Source organism: Magnolia sinica, chromosome 6, assembly GCF_029962835.1.
Source record: "Magnolia sinica isolate HGM2019 chromosome 6, MsV1, whole genome shotgun sequence".
Classification (NCBI taxonomy): Eukaryota; Viridiplantae; Streptophyta; class Magnoliopsida; order Magnoliales; family Magnoliaceae; genus Magnolia; species Magnolia sinica.
Window position 1 is genome coordinate 84,531,695 of NC_080578.1, and position 18,102 is coordinate 84,549,796.

Sequence of the window (18,102 nt, forward strand, 5' to 3'; positions counted from 1 at the left end):
TAAAGCCTTTCGTGTGCTTGAAACCTAGGTGGAGCCTACTGTGATGTTTGTGAGTAATCCACCCTGTTCATCCATTTTGTGAGATCATTTTAAGAAATGGGGTCAAAAAGAGCCGGATCCAATACACAAGTGCACTGAAAATGTGAGGATTAAACATTCACGATTGAAATATTTGTGGGGCCACATAAGTTTTGAACCAATCTAATATTTTTATTTTCAGTTCATTCCAGTAGGAACCACGTTATGAACGGTATGAATGGCATGTAAACATCACTGTCGACCTAGTGAGGTTTCAACGGTAGAAATTTCCCTCACAACCTTTTTCTTTAGTGCGGCCCACTTGAGTCCTAGATCTACTCAAGTCCTAAAATGAGTTTAAAGGGGATGGACGGAATGAATTTCTTACAAATATCATAGTAGGCCCCACCTAGGCTTTAGCAAAGCAACTTCACGCGAACGGCTTTTGCCTGGAATTAAGGGTGTACATTAAGTCGAACCGAGTCAAGCTGGCCTCAGCTCAACTTGGCGCAGCCACTAGCTGACCTCATCATGAACTCGGCTTGGCTTGGTCCTCGACCCTGACTAGGGGTGTATACCGAGTTGAACCAAGTCGAGCTGGCCTCAGCTCAACTCAGCTCGACCACTAGCTGACCTCAGCTCGGCTCGACCACTAGCTGACCTCAGCTCGGCTCGGTTCGGTCAGTAACTCGGGTCAGTTTGAGCTGAATTTGCCTTTGTAGCATTTTCACAAACACATGGATTGCACCTTCAAAATCTCACGGTATTTAAAACAGTAGCGGTGATTTTACAGGTATTTTATCAAACACCTTATAAGCAACAAAAAATCAAGAAAAAAAAAAGTATTTGTTTCACATACATGCTTTCCTTGCCACCAACCACACTTCATTGAGTCATTTCATGAAACACTTGGTGAGCAACATCAATATCAAAGTAACCGAGTCATCCAAGTTCGATTCGAGTTGGGTTCGACCCGAATCGAGTCGAGCTAGGGCCAGCTCGAACTCATTTTCAAGCTAAAAAAAATCAGCTCGTCTCGGCTCAAACTCAGCTTCGAATAGAGTCGAATCGAGCTTTTTCGAGTCGAGTCAAGCGAGCTAACTGAGCTAGCTCGGTTTGTGTACGCCCCTAATCAAAGCTATATCCACGAGGAAGCGGATTGCCTTCTTGGTAACTCAGTACGAGTAAACTCTTTAGGCCCCATCCACGCTGTTATGTAACATTTTCACAAAAACATTAACTGTACCTTTGAATTCTTACTGAAAATAAAACACCAATAGTGATTTTATAGGTATTTCATCAAACACCTTATAAGCAACATTAAAATCAAGAAAAAAAAGAAAATTTGTTTGATAAAACATATATTCCTTGCCACCAATGTTGAAATGAAGTATCTCTACTGAGTCTGCCGGTTGAGTTATAGATCTGAGTGTTACTTTGTTTTCTGTTTTGCATTTACTTCAATTATACTAATTCAGTTATGAAATTCCTGCTCCTTCTTATGTTCTTTTACTTATACTACCTAGCTAAATAGATTCAAGTCAAGCTATATATCGAACCGAGTTAAGTTGAGCTAGGCTGACTCAAACTCAGCTCGCACTCATTTTCAAGCTATAAAAATCAGCTCAACTCAGATCCAGCTCAGCTTCAAACCGAGCCGGTTCGAGCTGAGTCAGAGCAAGTTGTACGCCCCTACCTGAAATCCGCGTCCCCGGAGGGCATTCATTAGGTTCCACCTTCGAAAGGGGCTGCAACGTAACTAATTGTGGTGGATCCCCCCATATGTTTGTGTGTAGGGTCTGTGTATATTCCATCAAACCCGTTAATCAGGTTTATCATACCAGGATGATGTGAATACAAAATAAACAGTCTGATTCAAAACTCAGTTGGGCCACACCACCTGAACATAGAAGTCATAGGTGTAATTTTACATTTTTTCCATCTGTGTGGGCCGTCGGAGCTATATATCTGGCTGATCTTTCACGACATAGAGAAAAAAAAGTTCCTCATTCGATGGACGGAGTTGATTTACATGCTCAACATGGTGGCTTACAAAACTAGGGTGCTTTACCTAGGTAAGGGCTATTGGACGGTGCTATGTGGGCCTCACCTTGATGTATGTATTTTATCCACACCGTCCATCCATTTTGGATCATTATTTTAGGGCATGAGCCAAAAAATGGGGCAGATCCAAATCTAAGATGGACCTCACCACAGGAAATAAAGTGATTGAACACCCATCATTAAAAAACCTCCTATGTTGATATGTTCACGAAAACACAACTATCAGCTTATCCAAAATTTTTGTTGCCCCAGAAAGTTTTTAATGGAGGCCGTTCAATAACCACTGTTTCGTGGTCTACCTGAGATTTTGATCCGCCTCAAGCTAATCCTCTAAATTGAGATGGACGGCGTGGATAAAACCAATACATCATTGTGGGCCCCACAGAGAACCGTACTCACTACTGGCAGTACGCGTACGAAATCGGCGCCCGTGTTTTCCGCGCCCACGCGGTAAACCTCTGGTAATAAAACATTCGAGCCTCCTTGGTTATCCTCCCTTTTTCCGAGAGATGTAATCTCTTCCGTATCTCAGAGAGAGAGAGAGAGAGAGGGAGAGATCCTCAAAACGCGATCGCAGCATCTCTCCAAAACCCTACTCTCCCTCTCTCACTCTCTTTCCCTCACACACACATTCTGTCTGTCTGTCTCTCTCTTTCTCTCTCTCTCTCTCTCTCTCTCTCAACCCTACCTTTCCGTTTTCGGTGATGTGAATTTGGACGGCTGAGATGGCGCGAGATGGGTTAATCGTCGCGGTGGACCCACAGGCTGCACTGAAGAAGAAGGCTGCCGTTTCGAGGAGTTGGATGTTGCTAGACTGCACCGGGGAGGGCACCATCCTGGATGTCGACAAGTATGCTATCATGCACCGGGTCCGGATCCACGCTCGGGATCTTCGGATCCTTGATCCGTTGCTGTCGTATCCTTCAACAATTCTCGGCCGAGAACGGGCCATTGTTCTCAATCTGGAGGTGAATTTTCATCCTCTTTTTTTTTTTTTTTTTTGCTTGTTTGTGATTTTGAGGTTTTTTATTCGAATTTGTTTTGATTTTGTTTGGTTGTGTTTGGGTGTTACAAAATTGCTATCAGCATATAAAGGCCATAATCACTGCAGAAGAGGTACAACATCTTAATCTTTTAATTTTTTAATTTTTTCCCTGATATATTCCTATCTTAGTTGGATTTTCTTGAGATTGCAATTTTGTTTTGTTATAGAAGGTTAATCTCTGCATTTTCCTTTTTGCGTCCTGGATTCGAAGTGTCACAGAAAAAAGGATAAGTTCTGATTAGAACTGCTTGCAAGGTTTTAAATTGGTGTATTGGGTATCGTATCTTTCACCACCTATACGCCCTTATTCGCTCTATTGGGCTGTTTTGGGCTGATGCAGCTGTATGTTCATGGGTGATACTGGTGCGATATGTACCAGTTTCTGGTGACACTTGAAACCTTGACTACTCAATTTATGTTTCCAACTGAGATTCCGTTTGGTAAGTGGTTGGGGGAGGAAATTCAGTTGTAAGTTACTTACAACCTGTAAGTCACTTACAGACGAAACTGCCAGGAAATTTCATGGGGCTGGGGTGAGAAGTCACAGGCCAACGTTCTGATTTTTCAAAAAGAGGAGAAGAGGGGGGAAACACACCTATTGAAGTCGTTCCAGCACCATTAATGTTGGATTTATGTCAGTTCCTCATCTTTCTCCCATCGCTTCCTCTTTGCAATTGGCGCTGTGGTGCTCTCTCTCTCTCTCTCCTCGACAATCGGCGCTGGGTGGTTGGGTAATGCGTTTTTATTTTCCTTTTGTGAATTTGAGCGGGCTGCAATTGTGGCGCCTGAAACTTCAGTGAGACCATGAAAGTGGGGCCCGCCTTGACATATATGTTATGTGTATCCATGCTGTCCATCAATTTTGCCAGCTCATTTTAGTTGATGGGCCTAAAAATGAAGCAGATCCAAATCCTAAGTGGACCACACCACAGGAAATAGTGGTGATTGAATACAACTAGAAACTTCCTAGGGCTTACTGTAATGTTTTTTTTTCACCCAACCGGTTGATAAAGTCACACAGACCTGGATGAAGGGAAAACACAAGTATCAGCTTGATCCAAAAATTTGTGGCCCGCAAGAAGTTTTAATTGGTGGGCGTTCAATCACCACTGTTTCCTGTGGCGTGGCCCACCGAGATTTGGCTCTTCTTCATTTTTGGGCTCATGCCTTAAATGAGCTAGCAAAACTGATGGATGATGTTGATGTACAAAACATACATCAAGGTGGGCCCTATGGTCATGGCCTCACTGAATCCGAAATGATGATCTGAACCTTTCATGATCTCTCTCTCTCTCTTTCTCAGTGCATTTGCATCATGTGATATGATTAGTTTAATTTTTGTTAGCTTTTTATGTTTTTGGGTGGTTCATTGAGCAATTACCACCCATTTGATTAGCATAAGTTGACCGTGGTCCATTCATTGTGGGGTACAAGAGATTGGTGAAAAAGTTTGGACTATGGTTCCATTCTAATTGATGGACTTTCATCAGTTGAATGTGGACCATTGCTCATTCTTTCTTCTCCTTCTCCTTCTTCTTCTTCTTCTTCTTCCTCTTTTTTATTTTTATTTTTATTTTATTTTAAATTTTATTTTCTTTAACTATTTGATTTCTTGACTGCTGATTGGACCATTAGGATTTTTTGATTGCTGAACTTGTTCAACTGTGGCACTTTCACGATAGAGCCGAAAGGATGGAGGTTACACAGAATGCAACAATGCTTGAATATAGAGCTGCACACAAGTCGAGTTGAGTCGAGCTTGGCCCAGCTCAACTCAACTCTGCCAGTAGGCTAACCCAGCTTGAACTCAGCTAGGCTCAGTCTTTGAGCCTAATTGGCTAGCTCGGCTCAGCTCAGCTTGGGCCAGCTTGAGCTTGATCTTTCGAGTTGAGTTTGAGTTCAAGCCCACGAGTTGAGTTTGAGTTTAGGTTTTAGGATTTTTAATATATATAATATATAATGTATTTAAATATATAAATATTGACAAAATATTTATATTAAGCGAACTCGATCTGAGTCAAATCGATTTGAACCGAGTCAAGTTCCGAGCCGAGTCGAGTCAAGCTTGGACTCGGCCCGAAATTTTTTCGAGCTAAAAAAATCAGCTTGACTCGGCTCAAACCCAGTTTCGAGCCAAGTCGAGTCGAGCTTTTCCGAATCGAGTTGAGTGGGTTAACCAAGCTAACTCGGTTCGTGTACAACTCTACTTGAATATAACAAGTGTTAAAAATAGGTTTCGGTCTACTGATCTGGTGACCCCAGAAATTGATATGCATCGACCATATAACAGCTAATGAGGGTAGTATTTATGATCATTTAGAAATTTCATGTGGCATATAAGTTATTCAAATTTTCAAATAATGGGTCTTAGTTTAAATGTACCAATGAACATAAAATTACGCTTATTTGGTTATCTGACTATCATATTGATGGGCATTTATTGGATGAATGAAGTGAAAAATATCCAATGGTCCCTGTAAATCTGCTACACGGTGATCCATCCAAGATCCAACTACGAGATGTCACACGTGAATCAGTAGAGGAGAAGGATGAAGAAGGGAATAACATGAGGATGTGAATCTGAGAGGGAGAGGAAGAGAGAAGGAGAGAGATTGTAGAACTGGAAAATGTGATTAGGGCTTCACATTCTAGGGTTGCTTATTATATCAAAAGGGAAAATACAATATTGGTGGGCCTCCAACCTAGGTCCACAATGACTCGCACACGCACATTCCTAGGCTCAAGACCCAAAGCTTTACACGTTACATAAACCATACATTTCTACACTCCCTCTCAAGCTAGTGCATACATATTCTGTATGCACAACTTGTTTCAAATGTGGACACACAACTCAAGGTAATGCCTTGGTGAAAACGTCTGCTAGTTGGGACTTTGAGGCAACATGTTTGGTAACAATCTCCTTGGACACAATTTTCTCCCAATAGTCCACTTGTATATTTTTGGTTCTTTCGTGAAAATCAGGGTTATTGGCAATATGGGTCGCCGCTTGATTATCGTGATGAAGTACCATACTAGACTTGTTGAAAAGCCCAAATTCCTGAAGAAGAGATTTCACCTACATCATCTTGCAAATCGCGTGGCCCATGGATCTATATTTTGCTTCAGTGCTAGACCTTGCTACCACATTCTACTTTTTAATCTTTCATGTAACTTAATTACCCCCAACGAAGGTGCAATACCTAGAGGTGGATCTCCTATTTGTCATAGATCTGGCCTAGTCAGCATCAACGTATCCTTCAACTCAATGGTGGCTATTGGACCTATACATCAATCCTCATCCTGGTTCACCTTTTAAGTATTGTAGGATTTGAATCACTGCCTCCTAATGTTGTTTTCTGGGCCGGTGCATAAATCTACTTACGACACCAACTGCGAAGGATACATCTGGTCAAGTCACAGTGTGATGAATCAGCTTTCCGACCAGCTAACAATATCTTTTAGGATCCTCAAACGATTCCCCTTTGTCACTGGACAATTTACAATTCGGCTCCATTGGAGTATCACTTGACTTGCACCCTATCATTCCAATTTCTTCCAGGAGGTTGAGAGCATATATCTTTTGGTTTAGAGTGATACCTAACATAGAGCGTGCCACCTCAATTCTAGGAAAATATCTTAAGCATCCCAAATCCTTTGTTTGAAATTGTTGCTGAATGTGGCACTTGATTTCAGTAATTCCTAATGCACTGCTTCTCGTGATTATGATATAATCGACGCTTATAATTGGAATAACAATTCCCTTCATGCTTCGCTTCACAAACACTGAGTGGTCCACATGACATCGACGGATACCAACAAGAAGAAGCGTTGTTGAATTTTTTGAACCATGCACGCGATAATTGTTTCAATCCATAGATAACTTTCTGAAGTCTACATATGCTCCCCCTCTCCCCTTGAGTAACGAACCTAGGAGGTTGTTCCATGTAAATTTCTTAGGATAAGTCACTATGTGTAAGGTGTTTTTTTTTTCTACATCCAACCGATAAAGTGGCCAAGACTTGTTAATTGCAATAGAGATTAACACGAACATAATTTAGTTTGGCCTTGGAGAGAAAGTTCCTCATAGTCGAGCCCAATGGTCTGCATATAGCCTTTAGCAACATGTGAGCTGTTTTTTTTTTTTTTTTTAAAAGCAAGCAAGGAATACTCACTTATTACTTACCAAGGGCAAAGCCTGAAAAGATTCAACAAGCAGGGCAAACCCCTAAGAGAAACAAAGAAGCAACCCACACCCCGGGTGCAAAGGAGAGAAGGGGAAAAAGAAAAGAAAGGAAAAAAAAAAAAGAGGAAGGAAAGCCCCAAGGGACAAGAGAACCCACAACATGGGTCAGGCATCAAAGTAAACCGACAATCTTGATCTCAGTGATGATGAGGAGAGAAGCTCATAAAGTAGCGACAAGTTTAGAAATAGACGTACAAAAGTGTCCCAAAGCACCAACAAGCAAGCTTTCGGGTGTTCAACTTATCCATCCAGTTTGTATTTTGATAGTAAATACCCACATGCAACCAACAACCTGCTTACCGAGTGGCAAAGGGACCAACATTCAAGTGCCCGTACAATGCATGGCTTCGATCTCATCCTCCATAGCTTGCCTCCGGCAAGGATCAACTAGGGCATCATGGTACAATGCTGGGACCACATGACTCGATAGGGACATTTCAGATGATTTAAAACTGGGGTTCAACCGATGGCACGACACAAATTGAGAGATGGCGTGTTGAGTGCAGGACTTGGTACCTTTTCGAAGAACAATTGGTAGGTCAAGGTTGGTGGTTGGTTGCTCAGAGACCTCCATGGGATCAGATCATGGTGAGCATCAGTCGGGAGCACTTGTACCATCAACAGGAGAATGCTGCATTACATTTGGAGAGCTGAACATTGGATGGGGTCGCAGTAAGAGTGGACATTCTTGGGAATCTACGGGTGCATCCTTTATCGAATAAAACAGGAGATGTTCAAAGAAACTTACTCACATGTACACGATGGTGATGAGGGTCGAGCCATAAGTTTCCTTTTGAGTTTGGGAGTACCTAAGAAAGATGCATTTAAGAGCACATGGTCCATCTTGTCTAAGGGTATGCCCACCCTATGTACAATGCAATACAACCAAAAACATGAGTGGGAAGAGGAAATGGTTGTTGATTTGGAAAAAAACAATTGAGAAGGGTGAAGGGCCATTCAATACAGAAGAGGGCTGAAGGTTCACGAGATGGCGTGCCATCAAAATTGCATCTCCAAACATATTTGGGCACATTCATATGGAACATGAGAGATCTAGCCACATCCATTAGGTGTTTATTCTTCCATTCTGCCACACCGTTTTGTTGCAATGTAAAAGAGCAGGGTGTTCGATGTGTGATACTGAAAGAAAGATATCTTTGGAAGGAACTAGAGAGATATTTAGACGCATTATCAAACCTAAGACAACGAATCTTGGTATGAAATTGCGTTCTAATTCTAGCATGAAATAATTTAAAGCATTCAAACAGTTTGCTTTGATCATGTGACATGTAAACCCAAGTCATACGAGAGTCATCATCTATATATGAAACAAAGTATCTAAATTTATTGAAACCTTGAACCTGAAAGGACCCCTGCATGTCAGAGTGAAGTAATCTAAATAACCTAGAATCAGGATTGTCTAGACGAGGTGCATAACTAGATTTTGTGTTTTGCCAACTGGCAAGTTTCACTGTTTATTTGAGCAACTGAACTTAAAGATGGAACTATTTTGCAAAGAAACTGGAGACATGGGTGTCCAAACCGAGCATGCCATTGAAGAACTTCAGTGTGTCCAACACTAGTAAGAGCATTGCTACGTCTTCCTGTTTCGAAGTAGTAGAGTCCTCGACTTTCATGCCCTCACCAACCGTCTCCCTTGATTGGAGGCCTTGAAATACACAATGAGAGAGGAAGTATGTTATTTAGCAATTCATTTGTTTAGTTAACTGACTAACAGAAAGAAGGCTATATGGGAATTTGGGAGGCAAATAAAATAGATGGGAGAGACTATTATTGAATTGAACATGGCCCTTTCCCAGAACATTGTAAAGAGATTCATCAGCTAGGAATACTGGTGAACATTGAATGGACTCATCAAGGGAGGAGAAATGGAATCGAGTACCTATCGTATGGGCTATGGCCCCTGAGTCAATCACCCAAGGTGATTTACTAGTGGATGCCATAAAGGCATTACTTGAATTGGCGATGGATGTGGATGCACGTTTCCAGGTTCTATACTTGTACCTTTGCCCAACAAATGTACCAACTCAGTACGAAAATGGACTGTGTGGACGTAATAGACTGTGATGGACCTCCAGTGTTGGTTGAGGTCTCTCCTATGTAAATAGTTGGATATGCCTCGGAAGATGGGGCGCCATTATTGCTCCTAATTAGATCCCAACTTAGGTAAGCTGTGTGGTTATTCTTCTTACAGTAAGTACAATTTACTGCCAAATGGAGGCATGGGACCATCGTTGTATGGTGCGCGTCCTTGACCCCCACTACCAGATCACCCCCCACGGAAGGGTGGTCGGCCACCCCTATTACTGTTGTCCATACCAGATGGAAGGGCCCTATTTTCATTAGGGTGAAGGGATGGTGAACAAGCCCAAGGATTCGGCACCCACAACATATATGCAAACGCTTTAGACAAGGTGGGCATCTTCTCGCTAGCCAGAAGTTGGGCCTTAACCGGTTCTAGATATAGCTGGATCGTGGCAAGGAAAAGGGCTACACATATTTCCTCCCATTGCCGTTATTACTACACAACATCCTGGGTAAAGGGATGGTGGAGGTTCCACTCATCATGTAATCCACGAAACTTTGCATAATGATCATTGAAGCTATCTCCTTGCTTCATGTTCTAGAATTCCTTAAAGAAGTCATATGAGCAGTAAATATTATTTTCAGTTGAGTAAAGCTCTTGGAGAGACTGCTAGATTGCTTTTGCTCTATCACTATACATCACAATGTGATAGACATGTTCCTCCATGCCATGAAAAAGCCAGTTCATCACTTGTTTTTCTCCCCCCTTGTGGACAAGGAGTTTGAATCTTCCAAAGGTCCATTTTCAATGAGGTGTTTTAGTTTTCCCATAGAGGCAAGGAATATTTGCATTGAGCAAGCCCAAGGAAGATAATTGTTCACCCCATGCAATTTAACCAACGAGATTTGGTGGATATCGGTTTTAGTTTCACTTGAGGAGGCCATACTCAATCAAGAACGAAACACGTTGTAATAATGCAGTGTCTAAGGAATTTTATCAAACAGATAATGGTCGAGGGATTATATACAAGAAGAAGAACCAGAGTCACGCATAGGGCCACGTGAAGCAATGAACAAAAATCTTTGGATCTTCTCACTGCACTGGTCCACATGACTCCACACTAGACCCTTGATCGAACAACACCACGACAATATGATCCACAACGAAGATTTGAATCAGAAACGACCACACACTATTCACTTGCCCATGGGATCCAACTGGTCCACATGAAGACACGTACAGAAACACGCTCAATACATCAACATTGCTCTGACACCCAATTGGTGAAGTTGGAGCAAACAAAGTAGTAGAACGATGAGGACGAGATTCAAACTCTCAAACTTGCAAATCTGCGCACTTTTTGTCATGATGGGAGCTTGTAGATCTAAGGGAGGATAGTCAAGGACAAATCAGCCCAACTGTGGCTTTGATACCATATAAATCAACTACAGGGTAATCTATCCAAGATCCAACTACCAAATGTCACCCGTGAAAAGAAGAATGAAGAAGGGAATAGCGTGAAGACGTGAATTTGAGTAGGAGAGGAAAAGAGAAGGAGAACTAGAAAGCATGATTAGGGCTTCATTTTCCAGGGTTGCTTATTATATCAGAAGGGAAACTATAATATAGCTAGGCCTCTAGCCCAGGTCCACAATGACTCAAACACGCACATACTTAGGCCCAAGGCTCAAACACTTTACACACTACATAGACCATACATTTCTGCAATCCTATTTCAACAAACAAGTGTCCCCAAATTAAAGGTCGGGATTGTTCAAACAATCTGATTTTGGGACGTGACTTGGCGTCAACGGTTTTCACAAATTGTTAACGGACTACTACACATTACAGGTGTTTTGAACCTGTTAGCCTGCCCAAATTTATGGCCCACTTGATGATTGGTTTAGCCTAAAAATTGGTTCAGATATTCATCTAGATGGGCTTAACAAAATGACATATTCTGTGCTAAGCTTTCTTATGTGATTATAACCAATGTTGTTGAATCGCATATGCGATCATGTGTGATCGCATATGCCTATGCGCATATGCGATCGCATATATATATATATATATATATATATATATGGTAAAAATTCAAAAAAATGTAAAAAAATATATAAGAAACTGAGAACTTTTCTAAGTTAATAGATAACTAATTTTACATATTTAAAATACATTTGAGAGAGATAAAATCAATTAAACAATGAATTAAACATCGAGTCATCCACATTTAACAATATAGTTAACAAGAAGTAACAACAAAATCAACAAGCTATTTATTTATTATGGTAGAAAATCAACAAGCTATCTTCCTTGAAACTTTAAAGTGCTTGAATCTTGATCTTCCAACTTCCAAGAGAGAGGGAATGTAAGAGAGAGAGAGAGAGAGAGAGAGAGAGAGAGAGAGAGAGAGAGAGAGAGAGAGATTAAGATCACTTGGAAGTAGGAAATACAAGAGAGAGGGAGATTAAGACCACTTCTAATTAAGAATGTAAGAGAAAAATAGAGAAAGAGTTTTGGAGTGAGAATATTGCAAATGGAGGAGAGTTTGAAGCCTTTTTATAGGCAAAATGTTATTTTTTTGCAAAAAAATAAAAATAAAAATTCAATGTGCCATGGCCAATATGCGATCGCATATGTTGTATGCGATCGCATATGTGCCAGATCGCATATGCTATCTACACATGGATATGCGCATATGCAATCGCATATCGCACATGACAACAATGATTATAACATTTTGGAACAATTCTCTACTATGAGCTCTGCTTGGTGTGAATACACTTACTTTAGGCTTTAACCGAATTTCAGCTTACCCAAACACAAAAAATGACTTACTTGGCTGTAAGTGACTTCCATCTTACATCGAAACATGCAGCATTTAATGTAGGTCATTTTCAACTTAAAAACTTATAGGCATCCACATGATGTCTTAATTTTATTTTTCTGAACAAGATTTCAATTTAAAGATACACAATTGATCATAAAATAGTTTTTTGTTTTTTGTTTTTTTCAGTTGAGGAGACTCACTTCCAAAATTTCGCTATAGTGATTTGTTTTGTGTTGTTTTAGTGGAATGATGTAATCTATAGTACTCCTTAAAGCCAATTCTCCTTCTATTTTAAAATTATAAAAATGTTTTATTTTCTTATGCGAAAAGACAGAAATACCTTAAAAATAAGTTTTCATTGGATTACTTAAGGGCATTTAATTAATCTCAACTGTACTAGGGTTATTAAGGGTTGAGATTTTGTCCATTACATAGAGAAACCAAAGAAAGCCATGGATTTTAGCCTATCTCCAGAAAATCGTTAGTAAGAACAGCTGTTATAAAAACGTTTTTACTTTTGGATCAGTTCTAAGTTCAATTTTCGGTCCTTATGAGTTTTGGATCAGGCTGACTTTTGGAAAGTCCCTTCATCCTACATATTGTCACCGTGTGAACTTCTTGGATGGGATTTACACACCTTAATGGCATCACATAAACAGCCATGGCTAGCATCCTATTTCATTTTTTCCCAATGGTGCGGACCTGAGTTTTGGATTGGGAATTGGCCACGTAATGTGGAGGGGCAGTTCTGATGGATGGAGTGGATTTAACAAAAAAATTGAGAGGTGGGCCCCACTGATCTTGGGTTTAAGTTATTTCTATAGTACTATATAAAAGTAAATATACCTTTGCTTGCTTTTCAATCCGCAAAATACCCTCAATACATTATGAAACTATTCCGCACAGTACATGCCCATCGGGCGTGCATCCCTGTTAGTGTCATTTTACTATATATAAGTATACCTTTAGTATCTTACTTTTCAATGCCCAAAATACCCTCAACACATTATGAAGATATCCTGCACATTATGTACCCATTGGATGTGCATCCCCAGTAGTGTCATTTTTGGACGTACATACCAAACACCGAGTGTTGAATTAGCCTGGGTGGTCCACCTGAGTATTGAATCAGCCTGATTTTGGGGATCAAGGCCAAACAATGGGTGTTGCACTTGATGGATGGGATGGATCTTATGCCAAGATGGATGGCTCTGGTTGATTAGTACCATTGATTCTACAATTGCCAGATCCTACTCCTAGATGGATGGGTGTTGTACCTGATGGACGAGTGCTTGTATAAATAATTTCAACTGCTTCTTGTTTCCCCCACCAAGGTTTCTATATGACATCTAATATTTCTATCGGGGTTGCACAATCATGAGATTTAGACATCCCAAATATGAGGCTGATCCAACCATCATGTGGGCTACTACTTAATTTGGAGATTTTTGGATGGTTGTCCCCTTTTTTTCTATGTGGGCCCTACCATATTGTGTATATGCCATCCAACATGTGCATAATGCGAGCATTATTGTAATGATGGAATTCCCCAAAAATCAGGCCTATAAAATCAATATGCAGGCCATACAAATACACAATAGGAAACTATTCCAAAACCTCCAAATTCTTGTGATGGTTCACATTTTATGGTTGGATTTGCCTTTTTTTTTGCGGCGTCCAACTTTCATGGTAGGCAAGGTATCTAATAATGGTATAGTGGCGGTAACTACCACCACCATTACTGTTACAATATGGGCCGTGACGACCATTACGGCCTCTCTCTAAGAAAAAAAAAACACATATCAGCTCCATAATGGCTATGACGGGCTCTTATGGGCCATTTTTTTTTTTCTGTAACAGCCATTGCGGCTCCGTAACACACAACGGTTCCCACCGTCACCGTTATGTAACGGTCATAATTGTTTTTGCATACCTTGATAGTAGGGCTACCTTAATGGATAGATTGGATGCCATACAAGGATTTGTGGGTCCCAATCCCATGCATGGTGCTTGTACAATAAGCTTAGTTTTAAGTCACGTGTACTCTTAACCTCCCAGGATCAGAATAGTCTACAACACATTTGCACGCCCAAGCTCTGTAGGTCCACCATGTCATGGTAAAATCTAATTAGTACATCAGGTGAGAATCATTATTTGAACTGCATGCCCAAAAGATAAAGCCCCATTAGAAACTCATATGAGCACACCAATGGGAACTATGTAAACTTGCTATCAAAACTGCTGAGTTCAAATGGTTTGGTCTGCCTGAGTGTGTGTGGTTTTTTTTTTTTTGGTATTAGACTGGTTTTTGTATCTTCTACCCGTAATTAACGGGTTCGATGAAAGATACACACCATAGTGGCCACACTGACAAACCTATGGTCAACATTCCATCTCCGTTGTTCCACGTGGTGTGACCCATCTAAGCTGTGGATCTAGCTAATCTTTATCCTCGGGGCATAACATAAAGTATAGAACCTGATGGACAGAGTGTATTTTACATTTATAACATGGTGAGCCCCACAAACGGGTTTGTGGGGAGAAGATTTTGGTTGAGGCTCCTGTAGCTATTTTGTAGGATTTGTACTGACGTGAATTTTCTACAACAATAACAACAAAAAGCACTGTGATGCGTGTGTGATATGCATCCTTCCATCATTTGATCTAGCTCATTCTAGGATGTAAGCCCAAAAATCAGACCGATTCAAAACTAAGTGGGCCACACCACAGGGAACAGTGGGATGGAGATGCCCACCATTGAAAACTTCTTGGGGCCCACCAAAGTTTTGCACCAGGCTAATAATTATTATTTTTCCCATTATCCTGGTGAGACGTGTCTTATCAATGGTTTTGATGGCATATAAAACATCATGGTGGCCTAGCAAGGTTTTAATTGTGCACATCCCCATCCTCACTGTTCCCTACGGTGTGGCCCACAAGAGCTTCTGACTTGCGTGGTTTTTGGTGTCATGTCTGAGCATGATCTAGCACAAATGATGGACGGAGTTGATGTCACACACACAAACACCACAACCACCCCAAGATGACCCCATCGAGCTCTTTATTGCATGGGCTCTATTGTATACTGACAACGTATTTCAGTAAGATACGTGAATCATGAAGTCCCAAGGCATCATAATGCGAACAGCATCCTGCTGCACCATTGTATATGAACGGGTTCATGGTTCATCCAGAGTATTTATTTTATAGACCATGGTTCTGATTGAGGATTTCTAAAGTAACATTCTAGACCGTAGCTTCCTAATCCTATGATCATTGGCATGGAAATGGATGGTTAAGAAAAGATACCGCAATGATCCAGGAAAAAAAGGCCAAAAGCTTGAAAGATAAAATCTACTAATTGTGAATATTTATGAGTCATGGATCATCTGAACTCTGTCTCATACTATCAACAGTCTGATCAATGAATGAACCATGGGCCGCACTTGTATGAAATGAGCGTACTAAAGCACATTAATGGTGACCCCCAAACCCCTTGCTACAATACGTTTCCAGGCAGCATTGGAGTTAAAAAATCCCTTTTATTTGTACACACATGGATATGTGTAAATATGAAAAGTGTGTGAAAGATCAGACCTTTCAATCTGATTAAAAGAAACTTTAGATCTTTTGCCTCAAAACTCACCATGTCACTTTGCAAGTGAGCCATACAAAGTAAAGAAATGTTTTTTCTTTTTGCTTGGCCTGGTTTGTAGGCGAGAAGATCTAAACAACAGCCAACCTAATTGAAAATTTTGTTTTCTCACAAATGTTCCATAGTGTACAAATAAAAGAGGTTTGCAAATTCCATAGGCCCTCTAGAAAACCTCTTCCATATTGCTATTTGTAGTATCTATACACAATTACTAAAAATGGAGTTTGACACAATGCATCTTCATTTCCCCACAGATAGCTATAGGATATGTCTACTGGATCTATGGCCCACTTATCCGTGGCATGCACATAGATGGTTAATAAGAGAAATCCACATAATCACCCACCTTTACACCACGAGGATTTTGTGGAACAAATTCAGGTGGTCCACATAATAAAATTATGCATTCTATTCAAAATATTTTTACTCACGACCATCACAATTCATGTCCTACTGAGGTGGGCCAGATATTTATATGCACACACACTTTGGATCCGAATTGTTCATTTATGTAACATGCTCTAGATATGCCGTATACAAAAAAATGGTAACCTTATCCCCCTTATCCCTTTGATTATCAAACCACTTTGTGCCTAACCAACCGTTTCTAATCCTTAAGAGTCTTTCAATTAGTGCTCTAGATATGCCGTATACAAAAAAATGGTAACCTTTTCCTCCTTATCCCTTTGATTATCAAACCACTTTTTGCCTAACCGACCATTTCTAATCCTTAAGAGTCTTTCAATTAGTGCTCTAAGGAACCATACCTTATCAAAACCCTACTATTTTATTAGGATTCCACACGTGCAACGCACGTGCATTTTACTTCTGTAATTTCCGTTCAAAAGGAGTCTATGTTTGTGAAACCTATTCGATATCTTATACCTTTTTCTTTCTTGAAAAAAGAAATTTATGTAATTCGACATACAAAGGCATCTAGAATTGAGTACTTTTCTCAAAGGTGTTTAGAATTGAGTATTTTAAGTTGATATTATTGGAAAAAATTATGACTTTTATAATTGTATTATAAAAATCAAGCATGGAGACTCCCGTCTCAAATTTCCAAGTAATAATTTGACTCTCCATCATTTTCTTCGGGTTGAAAATTTGAGTCTCCAGCTTTTATTGGACAAAAAGAGGAAGGGAAACAAAAATAAAAATCTTATTTTAGTATATAGCGATTTGGAGTATGTGAATCATGTTGAAATTATTGGTGTTGTAATTTGACTCTACAGCTTTTAAGTTGGTTTTGGTTCTTATCTATTATTTATTCATGTTTTTTGGGGAGTAGGTTTTGCTTCGAGATCCAATGGAAGATAATGTGATTCCGATTGTTGAGGAACTTCGCAGGCGTTTACCGCCTGTAAATTCTGCCAGCCAAGTTCAAGGGGATGGGAGGGAACACTCAAGCGGACAAAACGACGTTGAAGCTGGTGAAGAAGATGGTATGCGATCGTTGAGGATGGTATTTGGGTGTTATTTGGTGGTTTACTTCTCTTTTGCATTCTGACGTTTGAAGTGATTTCTGTTTTGTTGGAAACGGAATCCTTGCTTGCTCTTATTTTTTATTTTCAAGTGCTCTGATGGTGCAGTGTAATCCGTTGCAGAGTCCCCATTTGAATTCCGTGCTCTGGAAGTAGCTTTAGAAGCCATTTGTAGTTTCCTTGATGCACGTACCACAGAACTGGAGACTGCTGCTTATCCAGCTTTAGATGAGCTGACCTCCAAGGTATGTGGAATTTTTTTCTTTTGCATCATATATTTTCCAATCTACGATTTTTTAAATTTATTCAACAAATGAATTTGCCCGTTGGTTGATGCTTAGTGATAAGCCCTTGTGCTATGCCCTAGGTAACAAGGGCACACACTTTTCTTAAAGTTTCCCCTGTCAAAATATGTCCATGTCCACATGTCCGGCACTCTTTGGACATAACTTGAATATAGAACTGCTTTTTATGTTTAGTTATTGTTATTTGTTATTTGTGATCCATATTTAGAAGTAAAGATCGTTTTTGGGTTTTGTCCTCATCGTTATTGTCATTTATTTGGATTTTACATATAAATAATTACAATATACTATAAATTATTATATTTATTATTTTAAATATTTGTATGGGTGTGTCAGCAAATCTGACTTTTTGAAAGCCATCATGTTGGAGACTCAGAATCCATTTCTGATTTTGACACGTGCCATACCTGT

The 18,102-nt window shown here is 40.1% G+C and overlaps 1 protein-coding gene across 3 annotated transcripts in view; it reads left to right on the forward strand.

Moving 5' to 3' along the window:
- Positions 1 to 2,599: 2,599 nt before the first annotated feature.
- The window catches only part of LOC131248969 (magnesium transporter MRS2-I-like), a 39,400-nt gene continuing 23,897 nt past the window's right edge, over positions 2,600 to 18,102 (forward strand). For 2 of the 3 annotated variants that reach the window (XM_058249499.1, XM_058249501.1), the window contains exons 1-4: positions 2,600 to 3,050; positions 3,169 to 3,198; positions 17,194 to 17,347; positions 17,510 to 17,631. In XM_058249499.1, coding sequence (XP_058105482.1) covers positions 2,808 to 3,050; positions 3,169 to 3,198; positions 17,194 to 17,347; positions 17,510 to 17,631 — 549 coding nt within the window. In that variant the 5' untranslated portion in view covers positions 2,600 to 2,807. The remainder of the gene's footprint in view (positions 3,051 to 3,168; positions 3,199 to 17,193; positions 17,348 to 17,509; positions 17,632 to 18,102) is intronic. The other variant, XM_058249500.1, reaches the window with a different exon arrangement.